Here is a 26,054-nt window from a genome sequence, read left to right as displayed (position 1 = left end):
TTTAAGCTCCTAAGCCTGGCATAGGCAAACTCTCAACCCTCCAGATGTTTTGGGACTACAACTCCCATCATCCCTAGCTAACAGGACAGGGATGATGGGAATTGTAGTCCCAAAACATCTGGAGGGCCGGGTTTGCCTGTGCCTGTCCTAAGCTATTAGTTATCACAGGTTTTTGGCCCCTATCAAACAGTGCCCTTACTGTGTCTGTATCAGTCTGAGCTGTTTCTTTAATGGCATAAGAGCGTTAGTTATTCTTGAGGGTGTATGGGGTGTTAGGGAAAAGGTAGTATCTCAGATAAGGGGTATGTTGTTCTCCTTCTGGGGTAGTTTGTCCACCTTAGGTCCCCACTCAGCTCTCACCGGTGGCTCCATGTCAGAATGTGACAGTGGCCAAACCATGGGAAACTGCTTCAGTTGGCCAGTTAAACCAGGTGAGGGTAGCTGATGGATCTCAAACCCTCAGTGAGTTAGGGACTTCTCCTGCATGTGAAGACAGGCTCTGGTGCATTGAGCGGATGAGATCAATAGTGGGTCGAGTGGTCAAGAAGGCAGTTTGTGCGTGTGCTGTAGAGGGAAGTAATGGGGTTCATCAACCTGGGAAGGTAGCCCATGTAGGAGAAGGAAAACTCTGATCCTAAACCTTCCCTGCTTTTTTGGGGGGGAGGAGAAAGGGCTAAGGGGTAAACCCTACACAAATCCAGAATGGAGTATGCACCACAACCTATGTGACTGGTGACAATAAAATGCTTCTTCCAATCCTGATTTCAGAGGGTGGAGGGATCCCTGTGGTTGCCATGGAAGGCCTCTGTGAGAACATGTGTGTGCCCCTGGGCACCATGTTGGTAACCCAAGTTCTGACGGGCTCTGTACAAACAGCTGTGCCACTTCATTTCCTGCCATGGAGAATCTGAGGAGGTGGCTAAAATCTTGGAAACTTACTGTTAGTTTCTGTGCAGTGCTTTGGAGTCACAAGACTCTGTTTACATTCCAGAGACATTCCAGGCTGTTGGAAGTCTCACGGGAGACGGATGTGACGTACTGGTTTCCTGTTCCTTGGTTGTTCAGTTGCTCTCTGCTCTCACAGAGAGAGGATGGTTTATTTTCTGTCTGCGTAGCTTAGAAAATAAAGCATAGCGATGTAGCCATAAATCTCATCACTTCTGCGTGCTGCTTTGATTCTCTGCTGAATGGAAACGTGCCTGAGCCTCATCAAAGGCTCAGGTCATTAATCACGTCGGAGGGCGATTCCGGAAGATGAGCTTTATCAGCTCGGTCGAACACAGATTCTGACACTTACTACCTTAATATGAGATTCTGGGGCCCACCTCTTGAACCATAAGATGCAACAAAGCATCTCAAGTTGACCCTTTACTTTTTTTTATGAATAATTTTTTATTAACCGACCAATCACATCAAATCAAACCAAATTACATATATTCCAAATTACACAGCCGAATTTTAATTTTTTGTTGGGGGTACCCATATTTCAAGTTCCGAAGGGGATCCAATCAACTTCTTGCTTCTTACTGCTGTTTTAATGTCCACAAATCTAACCTTATGATGTTCACAGTACTATCCAGTCCTTTCTTATTGTTTTTCCACATCTCTTGTTGTTATTTTCATATATTTTTCCTTTCTCTTTGTGACCTCTGATAGTCTCCACAAGCTGGTTAGAACATTTTGTAATCCTGTGTGGATATTTTTTTTTTTTATCCAGTAGCCATATCCAGACGTTTTCCATATAACATCACTTCCATACATCAAAACAGTCTTAGCGTCATTAATCTTCACCAATCTGCCTCCTTTCTCAAAACCTCTGAGGAGATTCACCAGGAATGCAGTCTGAAAACAAGTCCGTTCTTCCTCCCGGCTATAAATCCTTTGGCAAGATGGCGACTCCGAATTAATTGCTGCGCCATTCCCAAAAGCTCTTAATGCTTCTCGATCTCCATAAAGCATACTTTTGGTTAAAGTTTATCTCCACACAGACCTTAATCATCCTGCTTGGGTCAGTTCAACCGACGATTCTAATGAGGAGGGGTTCTTGTAAATCACATAGAAGGAAAGTAAAAAAGGTCCCGTCCCCCCCAATTCAGTCCCGTTGTCAACATATCCAGCCTTTGGTGTATCTTCATCGTAAAATATTCCTGTTTCTCCAACCCGTCGTCTTCTTTCACAGAGGTCACTTAAATTAGGAGACTTCACTCCCCTTCTTCACTTGAAATATGTGCACTTGCTTCTTTTGTAATTAATTATTCCAAATTGCTGCAGATAGTGCGAGATCAGAGACAGTGTCCAGGAGAGCCGAGGTCCACACGGGGGCATTCTGCCTAGGGCCCTCACCCCCTTCTTTCGAATTAGGGGGTGATTTATGGGCACAGCAGGCAAGGGCAATGTTCCCCATTTCCTTGGGGCAACAAGGGAGGCTGCCTACTCCCATAACAGCCTCTTAATTACCCCGTGTGGGTCGGAGGGATGGTATTGTCGGCCATCTTCCAATGCGCCCCCTAGTGGCCCCTAAGTTGACCCTTTTCAGAATCCATGCTGGGTTCTGGGTCTTGATGACCCTAGGCCTCCTAGATAGGTGAATGTGCCACTCACTGGGTTCTATTCTCATTCCCGGGTTCCACCCTCCCTTTTAATAACTGGATAATGCATCACGGGGAAGCAATAGTAATGCTTATTTTTTCCTAGCAGGCCTTTTGAATTATTCACAATGTCCTTGGAGCACGTTCAGTTTGTAAAAGCTGCATCTGCTAACTGGTTTAGCAAGTAACAGAGCACACTTGCAGCTAAACAATTTAAAAGGCCGTTTGTGAAGAAATTTCAATAAACTCCTATTGCCATTATGCCAGCCAAGTGGGTTAAACGCAATTGTAACATTACCAGCCGCTGGTGCTTCAAGACAAAACTGCACCCATCATCATAATAAATTCTAGGCTTGTCACTGCAATGTTCTTAGTTAACAAAAGCAATTGCACCAAGTCCTTTCCAACTGCTATGGTAGCAAATGGGTTTGCTGTGTGTGTGTGTGTGTGTGTGTGTGTGTGTGTGTGTGATTGGCGGGGGCAGGGGTTAAGAGCTTCTGAAGTCTTCCTACCAGTAGGATGTCAGCTTTTCCATATTTCAGCTTCGGAAATCTAAGCAGTGTGTTTGGCATGTTATGCAAATAGTTGATGGATATGCAAACTGAAGTGTGCTGAATTAGCAGACTCCATTGGAGTGGGTTTCCATCAAGCGCTTCCTCGCTGTACCTGTAGAAAAGGTGTGTGTGTGGGGGGGTAACAGTTCCACTTGACTACCACCACTCCTCGCCACACACACCAGGGAAGACAGAGGTTCTTCCCAAGCTCTCAGGATTGTGTGCCAGTAACACAGTCAACTCTTATGCCCCGCTGCCACAGTTGCTCCATTTGATGAATGCTGTTAGGCACAACTCCTTGTTGTGTCTCCAGTGTGGTGTAGTGGTTAAGAGCGGTAGTCTCATAATCTGGGGAACCGGGTTCGCGTCTCCGCTCCTCCACATGCAGCTGCTGGGTGACCTTGGGCCAGTCACACTTCTTTGAAGTCTCTCAGCCCCACTCACCTCACAGAGTGTTTGTTGTGGGGGAGGAAGGGAAAGGAGAATGTTAGCTGCTTTGAGACTCCTTAAAGGGAGTGAAAGGCGGGATGTCAAATCCAAACTCTTCTTCTTCTTCTTGTTGGGGTGAGAAAAATCTATTGCACTATACCAGGCATAGGCAAACCCAGCCCTCCAGATGTTTTGGGACTACAACTCCCATCATCCCTAGCTAACAGGACCAGTGGTCAGGGGTGATGGGAACTGTAGTCCCAAAACCTCTGGAGGGCCAAGTTTGCCTATGCCTGCACTATACTATCAGGGAAATGCTATTGATAATCCACTGATAACTCTCTCCTAGCAGATGCCATCAGAGATGGGAGGCAATGAGTCATTGAATCATAAAGTTGGAAGGTTCAGACCTGCAATCCTGGCACTATCAGCACCACACTCTAACCAACTGGGCTATGGGCTGCTCATCTACTGAGATACCATTTCCACCAGGCTCCTCCCTCCCTCGCTTCAACTGCCTCCTGGCAATCCATTGGCTCCTTGCCCCTCTGATCTCTTTCCATCTCAGCTGGTCACTGTAACAGCTACAAAACTAGCTTTAAAAACCAGCGTCTGAGATTGCTTTCTTTCTTCTTCCTTCCTCGTCGCTTCTTCCTTTTTTGTACCAAGTCTTTTAAATGGTAAGCCTGCAGGCAAGGATCATAAGCCAGTCTGAGCCCTTTTGGCCGAAGTGAAATGCTTTAAACACAAACCGCAATGTTCGGAAATGCTTTGATACCCGAGAACTAAAAAGGAGCAGCACATACCTGGTTCCAACTAAGAACAGAACCCAAGCAGGCAAAGATTGAGACAGCAATCTTCCTTTGCTCTCTGCATGGGAGTGTGGAAAAATTAACTTCTTTGATGCGCACAGCTCAAAACAAGGGCAATCCCAAAGCTAAAGAAACCATTTGATCGCCACTATCGATATCAATTCCTGCTACAAATGCCACTGTTTGAAATCCAACTATGGTATTTTTCGCTCTATAAGACGCACCAGACCACAAGACGCACCTAGTTTTTGGAGGAGGAAAACAAGAAAAAAAAATATTCTGAATCTCAGAAGCCAGAACAGCAAGAGGGATCGCTGTGCAGTGAAAGCAGTGATCCCTCTTGCTGTTCTGGCTTCTGGGATAGCTGCGCAGCCTGCATTCGCTCCATAAGACGCACACACATTTCCCCTTACTTTTCAGGAGGGAAAAAGTGAGTCTTATAGAGCAAAAAATACGGTATGTAGGCAAATACCTCTTTGCAAACCTTATTCAGCTTATTGTTTGTGCTGCTAACCCTTCAACTGATTGTTGGTGCCCACAAACCCCCTTTCGGCTCAGCTGCATCTTTATCTGTCTCACACCTGACATCACACATCACATCAGGTGTACAGCAGGTGGGCATGGCATGGCCAAAACAGCCTAGAGAGGGTCAACTGGGGAGGCCTAGAAGCCTGAGTTTCCCTCCCTCACTGCTACACACAGTTATAGGCTCAGGGCCGCCTCACGCGGAACAGCTTTCCGCACAGAAAAAGTATAACTTGTCAATCATCCCCTCCAGAAATCTCTTCGAACATGAAGAGGAATATCTAAAAGGTCGGTGCTGGCTGTTTGGACTTCAAAACGTTTCCTCAGCATTTCTTGAAAACAAGGAAACACAAGAAACAGCAGAAAACAGTGACACCCCCCCCCCCCAAAAAAAAAAAAATAAAGAGGAGGACGTACCGTTTCATCTTCAAGTTTCAGGTGCAGAGTTTTATCCCCCTCCTTGTAATCTTTGATGATTTCTGCTGATTTCCAGACTTCCTCCGGGTCAGGAATCCAGACTCTCGTGTACTGCAAAGGTGAAAAGAAGGGAGGAAATTGTTAAGGTAAATTGCTCAAGCAGAGAGGCCTCCTCAGTAACATAAGAGGTTCATCTGGTACAGAATTCCGATTTTAACAGTGGCTAAAAAAGAAGGCTCAAAAGCAAGACATAAAAGCAGGGGTTAGAGTAGAAGACTCTTGATATGATACGATACGATACGATAATCTTTATTGTCATTGTCCCATACAGAACAACAAAATTGAAAAAATCTACATCAGACATTCAAAAACCAACAAGCCTGCTATCCCAACTATCCCAGCCTGGTTAGCCCCTAAAAACTCTGATACCCCATAACAGAATATAACATACAGTGGTACCTCAGGTTACATACGCTTCAGGTTACATGCGCTTCATGTTACCGACTCCGCTAACCCAGAAATAGTGCTTCAGGTTAAGAACTTTGCTTCAGGATGAGAACAGAAATCGGGCTCCGGCGGCGCGGCAGCAGCCAGACGCCCCATTAGCTAAAGTGGTGCTTCAGGTTAAGAACAGTTTCAGGTTAAGTACGGACCTCCAGAACGAATTAAGTACTTAACCTGAGGTACCACTGTACTCACATAAAGACTACCTTACACTGTGTTTAAAACTAAAATCGCATTTGGATAGAAGCTGTTTCTCAGATGGCTAGTCCTAGTCTTTATAACTCTGTACCTTCTTCCAGAAGGCAGAAGCTAAAAGAGATCATTTGCGGGGTGCACACTATCCTGCACTATCTCTGCAGCTTTCTTATGGCACCTGGAAGCGTAGATTTGATCCAAGGTGGGAAGAGTGCACCCAATTATTCTCTCCACAGTCTTTACAACCTTGGACAGCATTGTTTTTTCCCTGACCGTGCAGCTCCCAAACCACACACAGAGACCATAAGTTAATACACTCTCCACAGTACAATGGTAAAATGCCATCAACAGGTCCTTTGAGAGATTATTTTTCCGGAGGATTCTCAGAAAAGATAGCCTCTGCTGTGCTCTCTTCATCAGGTCTTTGCTGTTTTCTCCCCAGGTTAGGTCATCTCTCGGGGTATCTTCCAACTCTAGAATGATTCCAAGATTCTATGTCTTGCCCCAAAGACGTACCTGGAGATGACACGGATTCAACACCAGACCTTTCTATGCAAAGCACATCTTCTACCACTGAGCTACGCCTCCTCCTCAAGGAGTTGCCTTTGCGACACTCTAGGACAGGGGTGGGGTACTGAATCCAACCAGTGGGCCAGAACCGCATCTCCCCCACACCAATAGTATGGGTCAAGTTTGACAGGTGAGTGTGCACAGGGCTTTGCAGGGTGCTGCCACCCAATTGACAGGTGGTGCCTGTACTGTAAACTCCTTTGGACCAGTTGCACCTTTACCTGCCTCACACCTGTCCTTACCTGATTAAAGGTAAAGGGACGCCTGGCAATTAGGTCCACTTGCAGACGACTCTGGGGTTGTGGCGCTCAACTCGCTTAACTGGCTGAGAGAGCCGACGTTTGTCCGCTAACAGTTTTTCCGGGTCATGTGGCCAGCATGACTAAGCCACTTCTGGCAAACCAGAGCAGCACACGGAAACGCTGTTTACCTTCCCGCTGGAGCGGTACCTATTTATCTACTTGCACTTTGATGTGCTTTCGAACTGCTAGGTTGACAGGAGCAGGGACCGAGCAACGGGAGCTCACCCCGTCGCGGGGATTTGAACCGCCAACCTTTTGATCGGCAAGCCCTAGGCTCAGTGGTTTAACCCACAGCGCCACCCGCGTCCCTCCTTACCTGATTAGGGCATGGCTTATCCCAAACCAGATTGCAGACCCAAGAGGGAGGCTTGGTGGGGCAAAGCAGGCCAGAATGTCTTCACCCCTGCCACAGAACATAAGGAGAACTTGATGGATCATGGCAATGGCCCATTGAGTCCATCATTCTGTTCTCCCAGTGGCCAACCAGATGCCTGTGCAAAACCTGTAAGCAGGAGCCAAGCACAAGAGCTCTCTCTCCTCCAGTTGTTTCCAGCAACTGGAATTCAGATACTTATGGTCTCCAACAGTGGAGGCAGACCATCTCCATCCTTGCAAGCAGCCACCGGAAGCCTTATCCTCCATAGATTTTAATCCTCTAGAAATCACCGGTGTTCATTCTTCATCTAAAGCTCCTCCCAACCTGACATGCATTATTAGGTTTGGAAGTTAATGGAAACAGACATACATAAACTCAGACAAGTAAAGACCCCATGCAGAGACCCACTGCAGGCAGCTGTGTAGGGGGTTCATAAGAATGAAGGTTTATTGAACAGCAGCATCGCGGAGAAACAGGAACAGCAAAATATAGTCCCAAACGGATCACATTTACACTCTGCTAATGGGCTTTTATTCAATTAGAGCTACAACTGTGCTCTGTGCAGTATGTGTCCGGAAGAGTTATGGCCTCGCAGGCTTCGTTTTCTGCTTAGGCAGATAAATGAGCCTCCTTCCAAGGAGAGCAGAGCTTGTTACGGGGGAAACTCCCATCCAACAGCGTCATGTTGCAAAGAGTCATGGTGGAACTCCTGATTAAAAGAGCTCTGTAGGCCAGCAGCATCTGAAGGGCTGCTGGTTAAGTCACCCCGATTTAGAATAATGAAAGTGGGTGGACAATGTCAGCTAGCAAGAGGTTTGTCATTTCTGCAGTTAAAGCACAACTTAAATTCTAAATACGGTAGTCAGGATCCTGCTTTGTCTGTAATGAGCACTACTGTTGCTGGAAAAGGTATTGGATATATACTCGATAATGAAACAGATTATGTCATTAATTTGTTTTCATGGGTGTTGTTGTAATACAGTGGTACCTCGGGTTAAGAACTTAATTCGTTCTGGAGGTCCGTTCTTAACCTGAAACTGTTCTTAATCTGAAGCACCACTTTAGCTAATGGGGCCTCCCGCTGCCGCTGCCACGCGATTTCTGTTCTCATCCTGAAGCAAAGTTCTTAACCCGAGGTACTATTTCTGGGTTAGCGGAGCCAGTAACCTGAAGCATCTGTAACCTGAAGCGTCTGTATCCTGAGGTACCACTGTACTGGGTGACTGATAATGGCCTTAAAATAAACAATAAAGATCTGGAAAAACACCCAGAGCTGTTTCTCCCTCTGTCTAGGAACTATACCAGTGTGACACATTTTGATGCATGCCAAGCTAAAAGGGGAGCAAGAGGAGACACGATAGAAGTGTGTAAAATTATGCAATGTATGGAAGAAGAAGAAGAAGAAGAGTTTGGACTTGATATCCCACCTTTCACTTTCCTTAAGGAGTCTCAAAGCGGCTAACCTTCTCCTTTCCCTTCCTCCCCCACAACAAACACTCTGTGAGGTGAGTGAGGCTGAGAGACTTCAGAGAAGTGTGACTAGCCCAAGGTCACCCAGCAGCTGCATGTGGAGGAGCGGGGACGCGAACCCAGTTCACCAGATTACGAGTCTACTGCTCTTAACCACTACACCACACTGGCTCCATGGAGAAAGTCCATAGAAAAAGGTTTTTCTCACTTTGCCAACACATCAGAAGTTAGGGACCTCCAATGAAGATGAACCTCGGAAGATTTGGAAGAGACAAAAAAGAAAGCACTTCTTTATGAGATAACTGCATTGCAGTGGGTTGAACTAGATAGCCCTTGGGGTCGCTTCCAATTTATAATTATTCTTTGAGCACATAGTTAAACTATAGAATTCCTACTACTAGGCTACTAGTCATGTAGCGGCTACTAGTCATGATGGCAATGCTCTGTCTCCACGGTCAAGGGCAGGGAACGCCGAGAACTGCATGTCTCAGCGAGGGGAACAGGGGTCTCCAAACAACTCTCAGCATCGACAAACTACAATTCAGAGGATTCTTTAGGGAGAAAGTCATGACTGTTTACAGTGGTCTGGTACAGCTTTAAATGTCCATTGCAGATGCGGCCTCTTTTCAGCATCTGACCTTTGCTGGCCCAGTGCCTGCTCAATGAAAACAGTTAGCAAGACAGATCCTAAAAGTATTGCAATGGGAAGTCAATGGTTCATGGGATTTGGGACCCTGGGCAGTTCCACACTGGCTTTTGTTGACACTGCGTCCCCCCAAAATGGGTAAAAACCCTACACTAAGCACAGCTGCGGGATGTGGGTGGCGCTGTGGGTTAAACCACAGAGCCTAGGACTTGCCGCTCAGAAGGTCGGCGGTTCGAATCCCTGCGACAGGTTGAGCTCCCGTTGCTTGGTCCCTGCTCCTGCCAACCTAGCATTTTGAAAGCACATCAAAGTGCAAGTAGATAAATAGGTACCGCTCCAGCGGGAAGGTAAACAACGTTTCTGTGTGCTGCTCTGGTTCGCCAGAAGTGGCTTAGTCATGCTGGCCACATGACCCCCCGGAAGCTGTACGCCGGCTCCCTTGGCCAATAAAGCGAGATGAGCGCCGCAACCCCAGAGTCGGCCTCGACTGTACCTAATGGTCAGGGGTCGCTTTACCTTTTAAGCACAGCTGAAAACTAGATGCTGGCATTCCTGAAAGCAAACGCAATCCTGTGTACTTCAATTATCAAAATGCCCCTCAAGAGTTAATGAAATGGCAGCTGTGAATATATATTTTTTAATGCTTTGCAGCTCAATAGCAATGAATTCTTTATATGCATAATGTATAATTATTTTTAGGATTACACAATAGCTGGAGCAGCAGGAACTCATCGACGTTAATGAAGCTATCTAAATATATTGCCAGAGCAGCAGTTTTGCTGGTTGAAAGGCGGAGGGGAAGAGGGGAGAGGATGGGTAGACATGTGAGTGCCTCCAGAGTGCTGCCTGCACCTCAGTTTCTACCTCTCAACACCTTCCAGCTCTGCAGTAGTTGGAATGGACTCCTGGTTTTAATTGCCGCGGGTGGGAGCGGGGATGCCTTTAAGAATCTTGGCATTTATTGCTCACAGGGCATTCTGTTTAATCGCAGTGCTTGGCTGTTTACCGTCTGCGATTCCTGAACCGGTATTGGGGATACAGATAGTCAGTATCTGGAAAAACTGGAGACAAAGTGGTTCAGCAGCAACGTTGGGCCATGAGCCCAACCCGTAGGGCAAGGGTGGAGGAACTGAGGGTTATGTTCCCTTCTGGGAAATCTTCCAGTGGTAGATGGGGCCAGAAGCAAAAGCAGGCACAGCAATGCATGCTGATTTAAGCTGGAACCGTAGGCCAGCTTAATTCCTTTTTGCCCTCCGCCCATGCAAGCAAGCAAGGAGCAAGGCAAGAACACCCAAGGAGGATGCGAAGCATGGTCAATAAAGAGGGTGTCCTGGGAAGACTCTCAAGGGGCAGACAGAGAAGACCACAAGGCCTCATTCAGCTCCAATGCCTGATGGTCCCCATCCCTGCAACAGAGCAAAGCCTTAAGGATGTTCCCAGACCACCCAAGCAACACTAGATAAGGACCAGGAGCCTTAAAGTTCTCTACACAAGTCTGCTCTTAGTTACTCCCCAGGCTCCCTTCATTGAGGGAAGACATGTTATGTCACCATTGCTACTGTTAAAAATTTGGAAGTGAGATAATCACTCAGAGATCTACTAGCAAATCCTGAGATACCTTCTGCCCATTATCCACATGGTTAGGGCAATAGCCTGAGCTGCCAGGTTATGCAAAGCCAAACCATGGTTTAGCGTGAATAATAATAATAAATGTTTATTTATACCCCACCCTTCCCGGTTCAGAAAACCGGGCTCAGGGTGGCTAACAACAAATTTTAAACACTTAATTGATGCAACATAAAACAGCATAAAATACTGTATAAAACATGAATAACAATAAAATAAAAAATCAGTTTAGGGGGGAAATCCAACCAATAAACATTAGATGATCACCAGGGCTAGCTGGCTAAATTAGTCCTATTTGGGCCAGCAAGGAGACCAGGGGAGAATTAGCTGTGGGATCCCAGAGCGGGTAATCTTCATAAAAAGGGGAGGGGGAGGGAAAGAAGGGGAATAAAAGATCAGGCTGAGTTCAAATTGAAAGCCAGGTGGAATAGTTCTGTCTTACAGGCCTGGCGGAAGAAGGTTAAATCCTGCAGGGCCCTGGTCTCATGGGACAGAGCATTCCACCAGGTCAGAGCCATCACTGAGAAGGCCCTGGCCCTGGTGGAGGATAATCTAACTTCCTTAGGGCCCGGGACCTCTAAACTATGATTATTCATAGACCTTAAGTTCCTCTGCGGGGCATACCAGGAGAGGCAGTCCCGTAATGTGCTCCCAGAGAGGAGAGTACAGTTGTTTCGCTCCTCCCTGGTTTGTTCTATGTGAGTCTAGAGCAGTGGTGGCCAAACTTGGCCCTCCAGCTGTTTTGGGACTACAATTCCCATCATCCCTGACAACTGGTCCTATTAGCTAGGGATTATGGGAGTTGTAGTCCAAAAACAGCTGGAGGGCCAAGTCTGGCCACCACTGGTCTAGAGGAAAGCTAGATCATAAGCCTGGGTTTGGGTGGCACCCTGAGCACATCACAACAGCAGAATGACCAGGGAGAAACAAAGCAGCCGCAATCTCCTTTCCCCAGAGTTCTCGTGTTTGCACTAACCTTGGCACGGCAAGCAAACATGGCCCCCATGTGTTGCGAACTGGAGGAAATGGTACATTTATTTGCTTTCCACCTCAATTCTCCTCATTTTCAGCGAGCGCTCAAGGCTTGTCAACAAACAGCAATTTCTCAAAAACAGCCGTCATATATTACAAGCATGAACAACGTCTGTGGGGGGGTTGATGCACTCAAGTCACTTTCGGGAGGGGAAAAATCTGCATGGGGGTGATAGAGTCAAGGCAAGAGATGGATTTGGGGGTGGGGGTGGGAGGAGTTCAAAAAGCCTTTTAAAAATGCAAGGTGCTTTATTGACAGGCTATGAAAGTAGAAGCCTTCCTCTTGCCTGCAAAGCCCTGAAAATAGAAGACGATCCTCGGAAAATTACAGCACTTACACAAGTAGGTTTTTGTAAGACTCCGCATGCAGAAAAATGCAAAAGGAAATCACAACCACCACTTTTTAGCACTAGGGTACCCCAGATACTGGGACGCGGGTGGCAGAGCCTAGGACTTGCTGATCAGAAGGTTGGCAGTTCAAATCCCCACGATGGGGTAAGCTCCCGTTGCTCTGTCCCTGCTCCTGCCAACCTAGCATGTCAAAGTGCAAGTAGATAAATAGGTACCGCTCCAGCGGGAAGGTAAACGGCGTTTCCGTGCGCTGCTCTTATTCACCAGAAGCGGCTTATTCATGCTGGCCATATAACCCGGAAGCTGTACGCCGGCTCCCTCGGCCAATAAAGCGAGATGAGCGCCGCAACCCCAGAGTCGGCCACAACTGGACCTAATGGTCAGGGGTCCATTTACCCTTTACCTTTACCCCAGATACTACAACAAGGAAGGAGGAACTCTATAGAGTAAGACAATTTACTGCCACAGTAGTTCATGTGTTGGTTACTGTAAGACTGGATTACTGCAATGCGCTCTGTGAGGAGCTTCCCTTGGACTTGATCTGGAAGCTGCAGTTAGTGCAGAATGCTGCAGCACGATTGCTGACAGGAGCAAGGCCTTGTCAACATAAAACACCAACGTATCAGAGATCTGCACTGATTTGCCAAGTTGAAGGTTTTACTATCAGCATACAAAGCCCTTAGCAACTTGGGACCAGTTTGCCTACGAGATCGCCTTACCTCACATGTGCTCACTCAACTGGCGTATCCACATAATGCCTGCTCCATGTTTGTAACAACCTAATCAATCACTGTGGCAGCCCATGCACGTTGGAACTCCCTGCCTATTGAGATAAGGCAGGCGTCTTCACTTTACTCATTTTTGTCTTTTTATACGGTAAACCGCCCTTGATCTTCGGACGAAGGACGGTATAGAAATACAGAAATTTATTGATTAATTGGTGGGTTTGATTAATTAAGGTCTCGCCTGAGATCAGTTGCTACAGGGACCCTCTAACCCACACAGACACCATCTATGACTATTCCATCAGATCATTACAAAAAGGAAATGACTCCAAATTTTTTCTCTTCTTTCTTCCCCCTACCCATTTTGTGTCCTGCCCATGAGACTATAAGTAATCCGGGTAGGGACAAATCTGATTCCCCACCCCCATCCCAAATTATCTAACAAAATCAACATACACTTGAGAATGTTCATCCTCAGAATTGACTGAAGAATCCCTGCCCACCCCAAAGGATAATTTTGGAGGAAAAGGACCGGCTCATCTTCCTCTGGGTCCAAAATGACTATTGGTGGGCTTACAGAGTAAGCAAAGCTCTGTGCTGCCTCTAACCCAGTGGTTCTCAACCTGTGGGTCCCCAGATGTTGTTGGACTACAACTCCCATCATTCCTAGCTAGCAAGACCAGTGGTCAGGGATAATGGGAGTTGTAGTCCAACAACATCTGGGGACCCACAGGTTGAGAACCGCTGCAATCCTAAAGGCCAATCTGCAATACTAAACAGCAGCCTCCACTAATCTGGTGCCCTCCAGATGTTTTGGGTGACAATGTCATCCTCAGCCCCAGCCAGCACAACTGCTTTGCCTTCCAAAACACCTGAAAGGCACCATTATAATCAATAGGAGTTACTGCAATTCATGGACTGCACATTACTCTAACACAGTGTTTCCCAGACTTGTGTATCCGGCTGTTTTTGGACTACAATTCTCACCATCCCTGACCACTAATAGCTAGGGATGATGGGAGTTGTAGTCTAAAAACAGCTGGAGGCCCAAGTTTGGAAAAACCCTGCTCTAACTGCCCCATCTCTTTTTTTAATAAAAAAGCGCCATTTTTGTGGGACTTAGCTCTTGTTCGTTGCATGAGCAAATTGCCAGCAAAGCGTGCTGTCAGACCAATTTCTTATGAATCACACTTTATAAAAGAGGACCTAATAAGCATTTTGAAGTACACCCACATTAATAAACGTTCCCAGTGGCTTCTGGAAAACAGACTGAAGTACCGGGATTTTGACACAAAAACAAAACACTTAAGGATGAGCACATAATCTGTGCCTCCAAAGTTAACCATTTTAAATAGGATCAACGAGAAGCTGTTAATGCATGAAGACCTTTTCGAAATAAAGGTGCACTCGCTCAGAGCACAGCTCTCAAGAGGAATCCGAAAGAGCAGCCGGCATTCAGCGACAAGTTTCTGACACTAAATCTGTTCTTAAGGAGGATTTAAGTTCCTCTTTAAGACCTAACAAATAAAGTTAAGGGGCTGTTCCGAGAGGATAGCAGGGATTGTATCACACTGCCACCAGGACCTCAGTTCTCATTTTGACACGGCTATGCAGTAACACAGTAATGCGATGGAAGAAATAGGCCGTTAATTATAGGCATCTGTGAATGTAAAACAAAAATGTTAAGCACCCCCCCCCCACACACAAAGCGCTTCTCATGCCTTATGCACAAATTCCTTTCCTACACACTTTCCAGGCATGGTCCATGCTTTGAAGCTCTGGGTCTGAAAGCACTTAAAAAACAAAACAAAACTCTGAAGCTTCCCATGTGAAGAAAACCTGCTCTTTAAAGCTGAATTGGAGCAAATGGCAATCCGCAGAAAACCCAAATTTTGTTGCGCTTCAGCTTTTTCATTCCAGAGGGACAAAAAAAGAGCACTTGGACATAGATCTGTGCCTGGAAAGACTGGGGCAAAAGGTGAGTGTGGATAAGCTCTCACTGTACCTCTTTATGAGTTACTGTTCTGACTTTGCCTTCTTCATCAGCCTACACATAGGTAGGTATTGCTAAGCTTTTCCAGCTTGTCATTCTAACTTTAAGAACCGGCGCCTTAACTTGCTTTCCTCCTCCTGTTAAGTCTATTTGCCCCGGTACTATGACTGCCAGGTGATCTCCAGGGTCTCAAGCGGAGGCCTTCTTCATCAGATGCTACCTGACCCTTCCAACACTCTCGGTGTGTCTTCTTTCAGTCATGCCCAGAAGAGTGATGTGTGCAGAAAATATAGGCAACTAAGCCTCCACTGAGCTGTTTGACAGTGGAACAGACTCCCTCAGGAGGTTGTGGACCTTTTAAGCAGAGGTTGGGTGGCCATCTGTCTTGGATCCTCTAGTCGAGATTCCTGCATTGCAGGATTGGACTAGATGACCCTCAGGATCCCTTCCAACTCTACAATTCTATTATTCTAACAACCTGCTCTACTCCAGGTACTTGAAATCTCTCCAGCTATTAGGAGCTCGAGCTCGGCAGGATTCAAATCTGGGCAACCCACAAGTAGCGACCTGGCCTTACCTTCATAGATAGGTTATAGCAGGAATGTAAGAAACGTAATTAGCAATTATACTAGGGACACGCGTCATCAAAAAAGTTGGACACAAAAAAAGAGATTTTGAGTTTATGTACAGCAACCTAGTTGCTAGATGCCAATAGGGATGTTGAAGAATTCTGAAAGAAACAGGAGCAGAAATTGCTCGTGTTTGTCTATTCTTCCCATGCGCAGAATAGCCAACAGTCAGGGATGATGGGAGTTGTAGTCCAACCACATCTGGAGAGCCACAGGTCAGCCACTCCTGATGCAGGCCATAGCTTTTTGATGTGACTTCAACATCAGCTAAGTTGTCCCCCTTTGCCTTATGTTTGATTTTGAAGAGACCATTTGGTGGTTGTTAATTTATGTTCCTGCTTTTGTGCCACTTCAGAATTTGCTGTTGATGTCGGTTTCATTTGACTGATTTTTATTTTGTATTTATTTTTTTTATTCCACACTGAGGGTTCTTTGTAAAGGCAGAAAGGGGGTCTTAATGAATTAAGTAATCAAGGAGTAGACTCCCTGGGTTTCCACAAACCATATTTGAAATTGGGAGGCGAGGGATGGGGCAGAAACTCATAAGCTTTGACTTTTACAAGTCTCATCTAAAGCTGGATTAGCCTTCAGTTCAGCCAAGTAGTTTTCTTTGACAGGAAAAGTCAAGAAAGTTATTTGGGTCACCGTTTCATTTTACAGATGACATCAGCTAATGAAACAAGATTTTCACTCTCTTCCTGCTTCTTGTGTTCATTATGTGAAAAGTCACATGCCTATTCCTACAAGCAGAGGCATGTTGGTTGCTATCACTGCACAGTTAACAACGGGGGCAATTCTGATGCTAGACCTGGAATTCCTTGAGCATACAAAAGAATTACGAACTCACCACATGGCAAAGGTCAGTGAACACGGAAAGCAATCAAGAAAAGCCAAAACAGGTTTCACATTCCTGGAGAAAACACTGGTAAATACTGGCTTATACTTGAGTAAAGAGAAAGACACCCCCCCCCCAAAAAAGCATAGTTAAGGAAAGTAAAAATTCTCCATGAGCATAAATGGTTTCCCACTAGCACACAACACTAGGTAGATAAAGGCTCAAGTTACAGCATTCGTTGTTGGGGTGTACAGGAGTATCTGCTGGAGACATGGAGACTGATGGAACGATCCTGTGAAAATGTGGAAGATTTTGTGAAGAGCTCACCTGAGCCTTGCAAGAGTTCTGGACTCAGAAAACTCTGGTTCAGTAGCAACTGAACTTTGCACTTGCGGACTTAGTCTCAGCAAGGACTGTGTAATCTGGAACCCTCTCTGGGCTCAGAGAATGAAGACTTCTTGTAGCAACCGTAAATAGTGTGTGTGTGTTAAAGCTATCTCTGCTACACAGAGCGTAAGCACCCGACTGCTGTGGCAAGCGTAAGCACCCGACTGAACCTCCATGGTTCATACAAAACACCTAACTTGGTTGACAACTATACTGACAGAAAAGACAATTCCATGAACTAATAGTGAATGCAATTTTCTGAGCGTGGGTCTTTACATAGCTGCAATGGCACCCCCACATACAAAAGAGAGGCATCAGTAGGCTTGGCGGAACTCCCTCTTCCAGTCTGCAGAAGTGCAAGAGGTCAAAACCTCAGGTGGTAGATTTTGAAGTTCATACAAAGACTGTAATCAATTACACTTTTTTTAAAAAATAAAAACCTGTTTTTTCAAATGTTTCATGAGGTTTGTATTTCTATTCTCCACACACCGCTATTGTTAGTTGCTTGGGAATCATGCAGAAAGGTGGGACAGAAATTAAAACTAAATGGGGGGAAACCAACAAAATGTTTTCAGTCAACATTTTGAGTGAAAATGGGTATTAAGATGGATGAGAGAGCCATTTTACCACCAGTCAGTTCTGAAGCCAGGGAATTATTGCAGATATATTCAAGAGGAAAAGAGTGCAGGTTGGAAGCCTAGCTGTTTTTTTTTAAAGGGAAATTCCCTTATTCCAAATAGGATTCCTCGCAAGAAAAGGGAAAAGTTGACAGCTATGGTTGGAAGACCCAAAATGCCTGGGGCAAGCCATGGCACTTACCCCCAGACATGCATGTACTTCAGGAAATGAAAGTCAGCGGTTTGTAAAAGTGACCATGTGGTGGCCTTTTCGCATCAAAAAGTAACCTGTCAATCAAGTCTGACAGACGCCTTTTCCAGGTCAGCTTGAAGTCCGCCGAGTTTTGATTTTATCACCTTCGGGCTGACTCAAATAAACAGCTGAGCTCTGCCACAGCCAGAACACCATGGAAGCCTGCTAACACAAAAAGAATGCCAGGACCGTGAGGTGCTGCCTAGTATGGTCACTAAATCTCACCTAAACTGAAAAATCTGAGGTAAATTTTAATGTCCAAAGAATTTGAAATCCAACTGAAGTTTCTATGGTGCGGGGAGGGGTCTGTGAATCCTTAACGTTGTGTAAAACATCATTTCCCTTTAACGGCGATACTGGGCAGCAATCCAAGACAATTTTATTGAGCTGCCTTATCTTCTACCCTCAACACAAAAAGAGATGGGTGCCTCTTGGGGTTAACAGTCTTCTCAGCTTATTTATAATACGCCAAATAGCAAGAGACCACCCGATCAGCTGCATATGCCAATGTTTGGAGAGCAAACTGAGAAATCATTTAGTGAGAAATGAGACAGGGAGGGGTGTCACCGGGTCTTGGGACTTAGGGTGTGCTGCTGTGGTTGAGAGGATTGACCTAAATAGTGTCTGCATTTATCTCTCGGATGAAACAAAAAGGGTCAGTGGGTGGGGGGTGAGGGAACCAAGGTTTGCAGAGGAGACACACTAGGAATGCCTGTGAGGAATACCAAAATAGAAGGGAATAATTGCAAACTCCCATTTATCCTCCCCTTCATAAGATAAGAAATGCGGGGGGGGGGGGGGATTAACTACACGAATGTTCAAGAGATGAAAATGTTGCCCAGAGGCAAATAGAAGGCATCAGAAACACTCGCTTCAAGCAAGAACGAGTGGTGGCTTTGTAAAAGCACCATATACGTGCCTTGGTTTGCTCTGCACACAAGACACTCTCTTCCAAAGATTCAGCAAATCTTGTTGGCATCCGTGTCTTGGGAGACAATGCAAGAATGGGGGTGAAGTTTTGTTGCATTAGGGTCGCAAGCCTGGGCCATGGGGTTGGAGGTCCTGGGCTGCCCAGACAATGACCCCCCTCTCAGCCTTTTCACACCTGGTCTTTGGATTCTGTGTTGTGCTAATCTTACTACTTGATATATATTATCTTAATAGGCGTTACAATAGCTCAGTAAATCACCCCAGTATTCTCACCCCCACTTTGGCGAGGATAGTGCTGATTATACCCATCTCTCTAATTAATAATAATAATAATAATAATAATAATAATCTCATCTTAAAGTTTTAAGTGTCTATACGCTTGTTGCATTCATAAATTTTAAATTTATTGTTGTACATTGTTTTAAATGTTTGTTTTCCTTCTGGGATTGTACCCCCAAGTGTGTTTTATAAGCTGGTCTCCGACAGTAATAAATTATCTATCTATCTATCTATAATAATAATAATACAATATCTATAATAAAAGGACAAGGAGCTGGTATCTTAATGGCAACACCATGTGATTGCCACAAGGGGAAATCCCCCACAAAGTTTGTTTTAACTCTTTTAATGTCAAACTGGGCTGTACTGGCACAGGAATTTTTGCTGCTTGAAATGGACGTCCTCTCAACGCTTGGGAAGATCCTCACTGCACCATTTGGACATGACTAAGCCGCTTCTGGCGAACCAGAGCAGCGCACAGAAATGCCATTTACCTTCCTGCTGGAGTGGTACCTATTTATCTACTTGCACTTTGATGTGCTTTCAAAATGCTAGGTTGGCAGGAGCAGGGACCGAGCAACAGGAGCTCACCCCGTCGCGGGGATTCGAACCGCCAACCTTCTGATCGGCAAGTCCTAGGCTCTGTGGTTTAACCCACAGAGCCACCAGCGTCCCTGAGCGAAGCATCACTGTGTCCCAATTTGCAATGGAAAGAAGCAATATCTGGGCAATAACTGCTTTTCAACATCATGATCACCAGCTAAACATCATAATATACCAATATATCACAATGTCAAAAATAAAGATGGAGCTACATGGAGGCATTGGCTGGCTTCATGGTTTTTCCTGCATTGTGATTTTTACATAGCACAGAAACACACACCATGAGTCGTGATATATTGCCAGGTCAAAAATTCTGAAACCTATAGCATGATATGGCCATCAAACCGGCTTTCAACGATATATTGATATACTACCCAGCCCTATGGACTACACACTCACTGTAAGTATCCCTGGATGGAAACTTCCTACAGCATCCCTCAGACGTATGGGGAGTGTGTCATGTCAATATTCTCCCTCTTTTATTATATGGATTTTCATTAGCTCTTATGCGTATGTTTTAGGATGGTGATAAGCTGCCTTGGCCTGTGGGATCAGGCATGCAACTAAGGAAAAAAATAACCTTATTTTCAAAACCATTGGGGCCTGCTTTATCTTTCCTTGTGCTTTCTGTGTGAATTCCTGCAGCTTTCAGAGCGTGCATTTATCAAAGCTAAAACTACATCACCATCAGGCTTTTACAATAAATAGTTATGTGATCCATAACATAAAACAGTTAAGTCAGGCTAATCTTCACACAGTTATCATCCACACAGCTTATGGTTCTATAAATCTCAAGATGCTTACAGACATTCAGTAATAACCACTGTTTTATCACTTTACTATGGATTACAATTTACTGGGCGGCAAAGAAAGTTATTCCCCCGGCTATACAGGATTTGTTTTTTAAAAAGAAATATTTTGCTTTATTGCCATAGTCTCAGCTCTTTTCTTCCTCTGTATTTTGCTTAGGGAAAACTTCAAATATCTGTAACTCTTTACATTAGCTTATCAAAAATCTATGAAAGCAGCCCCATCTCGATTGTTATAAGATGCAAACACAGCACTAGTTGAGAACATGCTGATCACTAGCAGGGATGAGTGAATTTATCAATTTCAGATTCTCAGTTATCCACATTACTGCATCAGTTTTGGAGAAAACAAATTGAAGTCCTCATGAAAATTCATCAGGAAATTTGCTCCTAATATACACATTTTTTGTATGCCTTTTTCCCCAATATATGTTTTGCAAACAAACAAACAAACAAACAAAAAAACCTTTCCCCTACTATATGAATTAGTATGCACATTTCATCCTAGTACATGCATTTTTATATACACTACTTGGCAGGAAAAGTGCATTGGAAGAATGGGAGAAGTGAAAATTTCAAAAGATGGAAGAATGATTTCTGTTTTGGAAACGGCGAATTAGGTAGGTTGAATAGGAACTGAATCGAATTTCTTCCCCATACTTAGTTACAAGAAGCATCCGTAGTTCTGGTAAGTGCACTGGCAGGTGTATTAAATCCAGTTTTGAGTGTACTACTGATTGGGCATGCAGAAAACTAAGCACAGCATAAACGGGGGGGGGGGGGGAGACACACAAATTCAACAGAGGCATTTCCACATCAGCTAATGCACTCACATATACAGGGCTGTCTTAAGCATATGCGGCGCCGGGGAGCAAAGATCCGCCTGGCGCCCCCCCCCCCAAGTTGCCCAGTCCCAGGTGTGCAGGAGGGTGAAGCCGGCCACCCACCTCAGCGCCGGACTCTTGGCCTGGCACCCCTGAGAGCCTGGGTGCCCCGCACCTCTAGCACCTATGGGTAAGACGACCCTGCTCATACATTCGCAAATTATCAAATCCATACAGTGGTACCTCAGGATACATACGCTTCAGGTTACAGATTCCGCTAACCCAGAAATAACCTGAAGCACTAAATGCAGATTAAGGAGCAAGCCAGCTCCCCTCTCTGGTTTTTCAGCACATGTTATTCTCTGCATATAGTAAAATTGCAAAGATCCTTAATTTATCTATCTTATCATTTGCCAATACAGTGGTACCTCAGGTTACATACGCTTCAGGTTTCATACGCTTCAGGTTACAGACTCTGCTAACCCAGAAATAGTGCTTCAGGTTAAGAACTTTGCTTCAGGATGAAAACAGAAATCGGGCTCTGGCGGCGCAGCAGCAGCAGGAGGCCCCTTTAGCTAAAGTGGTGCTTCAGGTTAAGAACAGTTTCAGGTTAAGTTCGGACCTCCGGAAAGAATTAGGTACTTAACCTGAGGTACCACTTTAGCTAATGGGGCCTCCTGCTGCTGCCGCGCCACCACTGTGCGATTTCTGTTCTCATCCTGAAGCAAAGTTCTTAACCCGAGGTACTACTTCCGGGTTAGCGGAGTCTGTAACCTGAAGCATCTGTAACCTGAGGTACCACTGTATATATTTATATGAATATGATTGGCAGTCATTGAGCATATCAGACCACCAACAAAATCTCAGAAGCACTTCTGTGTGACTGTCCACATAGCTAGCAGGGGTTCAGTGTTATGGGAGACTCTGGGGAACTAGGACGTCTAAGTCTGGGCCAAGAAAAGACAGTTGACATCATAAGCAATGCGTAAGATTCCACTAGGTTGTCCCTCTCGGTAAAAGATTTCAAAACTCCAAGCTGCCTCCAGATTTATTTCCACAAGTAGAGACAGCCAATTAGAAACAAAAACACTGCGGGGGCCAAATCAAATACACTTTAAATCAAAGCGCACTCCTTTCAGCCACATCTTCTGGGGCGCATTAGGCAGTCCCACACAGCAGCCCTCACCTCTGGCAGTGGAAGCACAAGGTTATTTGTCAAGTGAAATGACCCTCTTCCACTTCGCTCAGTTCACTTAATGAGAACAGCAGAAGTCGACAGAGCTACTCCCAGCCATCTCTAGTCTATGTTGGGAAAGTCGGTTTCTCTCCCACCACAAGAAGAAACCACAACTTCCCCTGTGGTGGCGACCTCTTGTCAACCCACCTCAGGACTGTGTCACAAGAGCATCTTAATAAGTCAGCTGCACAGCACAGGGTTTTCTGCTTCTGGAATGACGTCTGAATGTTGAACGAATGATGTCTAGTACGAATCTCCTTTCCTATAACTTGAATCCATTGGTTCGAATCCTGCCCTCCAGAGCAGGAGAAAAACAAGCTTGCTCTATCTTCCATGTGACACCCTTGAGATATCTGAAGATGGCTATTGTCAGGGAACTGCCATCGGAGCTGGAGGCGGAGAGAAGGCTCCAGAGGGATGCTGGAGAGGGTCCCAGTAGGGAGAGAGGCAGCCCATCCGCTGGGGAAGGAAATCAGCGTAACACCAGTGGAGAAGGGGGGCAGATGGGGGAATCAGAGAGGTGGCTCCAGGACTCCTCGCCGGAGACCAGCAGAGAGAGTACGGGTACTCCGCTGGCCACACCCTCCCTGCGCAGAAGACTTCCGCGCAGGGAAAGTAGGCAGAGACTAGGCATCAAACAGCTTTTATGCTGGAAAAGGTTCAAGAAACGCCCACTGACGGATTCTGCCAGTAACTGAGGCAGCCACGAAACATGAGGCTGTCCAGACAGAAAGGGTTCAACCAGGTAACCTAGCCAGGAGTGGCGGCAACTTACGCACGAGTAACCCCTAGAACCATTACAGCTATCATATCTCCTCTCAGTCTCCTCTTTTCCAGGCTAAACATACCCAGCTCCTTCAACCGTTCCTCACAAGGCTTGGTTCCTGTTCTTAATGGTTTTTATGAAGCTGTTTCATGGTCTTTTTTATGAGGCTTCCAGTGATTTTTGTTATGCTCAGAAATGCTTTTAAATAAATAAAGCAAGTCCCTTCCAACTCTACAATTCTATGATTCTATAAACGTACCGCCCAGGAAGAAATGCTTTCATCTGCGTCAACAACTCACTCTTGGCCACCCTTCAAAACCCAGTAGTGTCAGTAGCACGGATAAAGGGCACAGGGAACAAACACCAAAGGGGAAAGATAACAAGTTTTGTGTTGTCCATAAGCTTAGTGAGACAAGATGACCACACAAAGTGTTATTGGATTGGAATTATATCCTCAAGGTCTTCAGGACAGTTCCCAAACATTGAATTTCAGGAAGGACTGCCTTTCTAAAAGCATTCGGTTGTGATTTATGAAGTGTTTTCCTTGCCCTTCCTGCGCTCCTGAAAACGAAATCAATAACTTAATTTTGGTTCCTCAAGTGCTCCTTTTCCATCTCGTAATGGTTTGTGGCAGTTGCAATGTGACCAAGGTCTAGATTCCGGGCTGCAAAGCGCAACTCGTCTTTCAGCTTTTCTTCAGCTTTCAGGTGGTTTATTTGCTTCTGAGAGAAAGTGTTCTTTATCAAAAAAAATTCACTGACGCGTCAACAGACTCGCCTATCAGCAACAGCACTAAGTTGGCTCTATTCACCGATACACTGCATTGTCCTTTTTAAGGGCAGGTGTATTTACATCAATGTGCCGCTTGTGTATGTTGAAATTCACTCCCTGACGTACAGTTCTCAGCATGCCAGGGAGTTTGGTGTATGTCATCAGCAGGAAATCCTGCAGTACTTTGAAGTCTTCAGGGATGAGCGGAAGAAACATAGCCAAGTGGCAGTAAGGGAAAGCAAGTAACTCTGACTTCCAAAACAGAAATACAGAGGAATTTGGGGGGTGAGGGGGGCACTACAGAATCAGAATGGAGACAACAGCAGAAAGCAATAGTTGCTGTCTAATCTCTCATCAAAATGCAGTTGTCATAAAATAAAACTGATTGACGGTTGGTGCACACCAAAGCAACTCTTCTGAAGTTTAGCAGCTTGCTTTCTCGGTACATGCCAACTTACGCACTCAACTAATCAGACAGATATTTTTGTAGAAGTTGCCCTTTTCCATCTGATGCTCATTTTGCAAGCAATGACAATACAGTCAGTTGCAAGAGCAGTTTTAGTTCAAGATGCGTTTTTCTTTCGCTGATTAGAATGTGTTTTTCCCCAGGAGGTTAAATTATCAATATCACCACCTTATTAAGAATTGGCATGCAGTTGGTTAGCTTCTCAGCAATACTTTCTATTGAAAATATAAGGAAGTTTTGTTTGGGTTTTACAAAAAAACAGAAGCACATCCAAACAGGAAGTGCAGAGTCATTTCAGTTAGTATCACACCTAATTTACACCCACCAATAGCAACACTTCAATGTGCTGTGTCAGGAATATTTTGGGCACTCACACGGCAGGAGTCTCAAACAAGATGTGCTCTCCCAAGCACACATCTACGGAACGTTTACACTCTTGTCTCACCAACATCTATGCTAGCTCTGTCATGTCCACAGAATGGAAGATGGCAAGATCCTCAAGGACGTGCTCTATGGCTTCAGGCACCAGGCTTTTTGGCAGACCAACTCTTTGGTTACAAAGGTGTCTGCAAAGTGGCACAACGGCTGGCAACATCCACCCCGCTATGTGGGAATCCTTTACAGATGACTTCAGTGCCTGGAGACAGACAGGTTGTGTATCCACAACAGTGGCCAGAGGAGCAATGACCCCTGGGAGGAGTGCAGAGAAAAGAACCTGTAGCAGCAAAACTGGACGCCTTCATCTGCCCCAGCTGTAACAAAACATGTCTCTCCTATATCGGTCTCTACAGCCACAGTAGGCACTGTAACTCTCCACAGTTCGACTTTGCCCACCAAAGACGCACTCTTCAATTGGTTCCTAAGACAGACAGATGCCAACACCACCTTATTTAATTAGTTGGGGGATGGAGTGGGGGGAATCCCTTCCAGAATCACCATTTCAAGACGGTCACATACTAGAGAGGGGCTTCCATGAGCCCATTATATGCCTTGCTCCCTCACGTTCTCCACTCCTTCTTTTCGTTTTATATCCAGCCTAAGGAAGAGTTGGGATGCGGGTGGCGCTGTGGGTAAAAGCCTCAGCGCCTAGGTCTTGCCGATCGAAAGGTCGGCGGTTCGAAACCCCGCGGCGGGGTCCGCTCCTGTTGTTCGGTCCCAGCGCCTGCCAACCTAGCAGTTCGAAAGCACTCCCGGGTGCAAGTAGATAAATAGGGACCGCTTACTAGCGGGAAGGTAAATGGCGTTTCTGTGTGCGGCTCTGGCTCGCCAGAGCAGCGAGGTCACACTGGCCACATGACCCGGAAGTGTCTCCGGACAGCGCTGGCCCTTGGCCTCTTAAGTGAGATGAGCGCACAACCCTAGAGTCTGTCAAGTCTATCCCGTACGGGCAGGGGTACCTTTACCTTTAAGGAAGAGTTCTGTGAAGTTCGAAAGGTATCTCACACCTCTGTGAAGCTGAGTCAGACCACTGATCTATGTAGCTCAACAGTGTTCACATTGACTGACAGCAACTCTTCCTAGTTTCATGCAGGG

General features: G+C 45.6%; 1 protein-coding gene across 1 annotated transcript in view; it reads right to left on the bottom strand.

Annotated features, from left to right (window-relative positions):
• The window catches only part of MYO5B (myosin VB), a 268,746-nt gene that overhangs the window by 203,271 nt on the left and 39,421 nt on the right, over window positions 1–26,054 (bottom strand). The window contains exon 2 of the mRNA XM_083404620.1: window positions 5,326–5,436. Coding sequence (XP_083260746.1) covers window positions 5,326–5,436 — 111 coding nt within the window. The remainder of the gene's footprint in view (window positions 1–5,325; window positions 5,437–26,054) is intronic.

Source organism: Podarcis tiliguerta, assembly GCF_965153285.1.
Source record: "Podarcis tiliguerta genome assembly, chromosome: 11".
Lineage (NCBI taxonomy): Eukaryota > Metazoa > Chordata > Lepidosauria > Squamata > Lacertidae > Podarcis > Podarcis tiliguerta.
The sequence above is the reverse complement of the archived record's forward strand: the minus strand, read 5'-3'. Positions and strand labels throughout refer to the sequence as shown.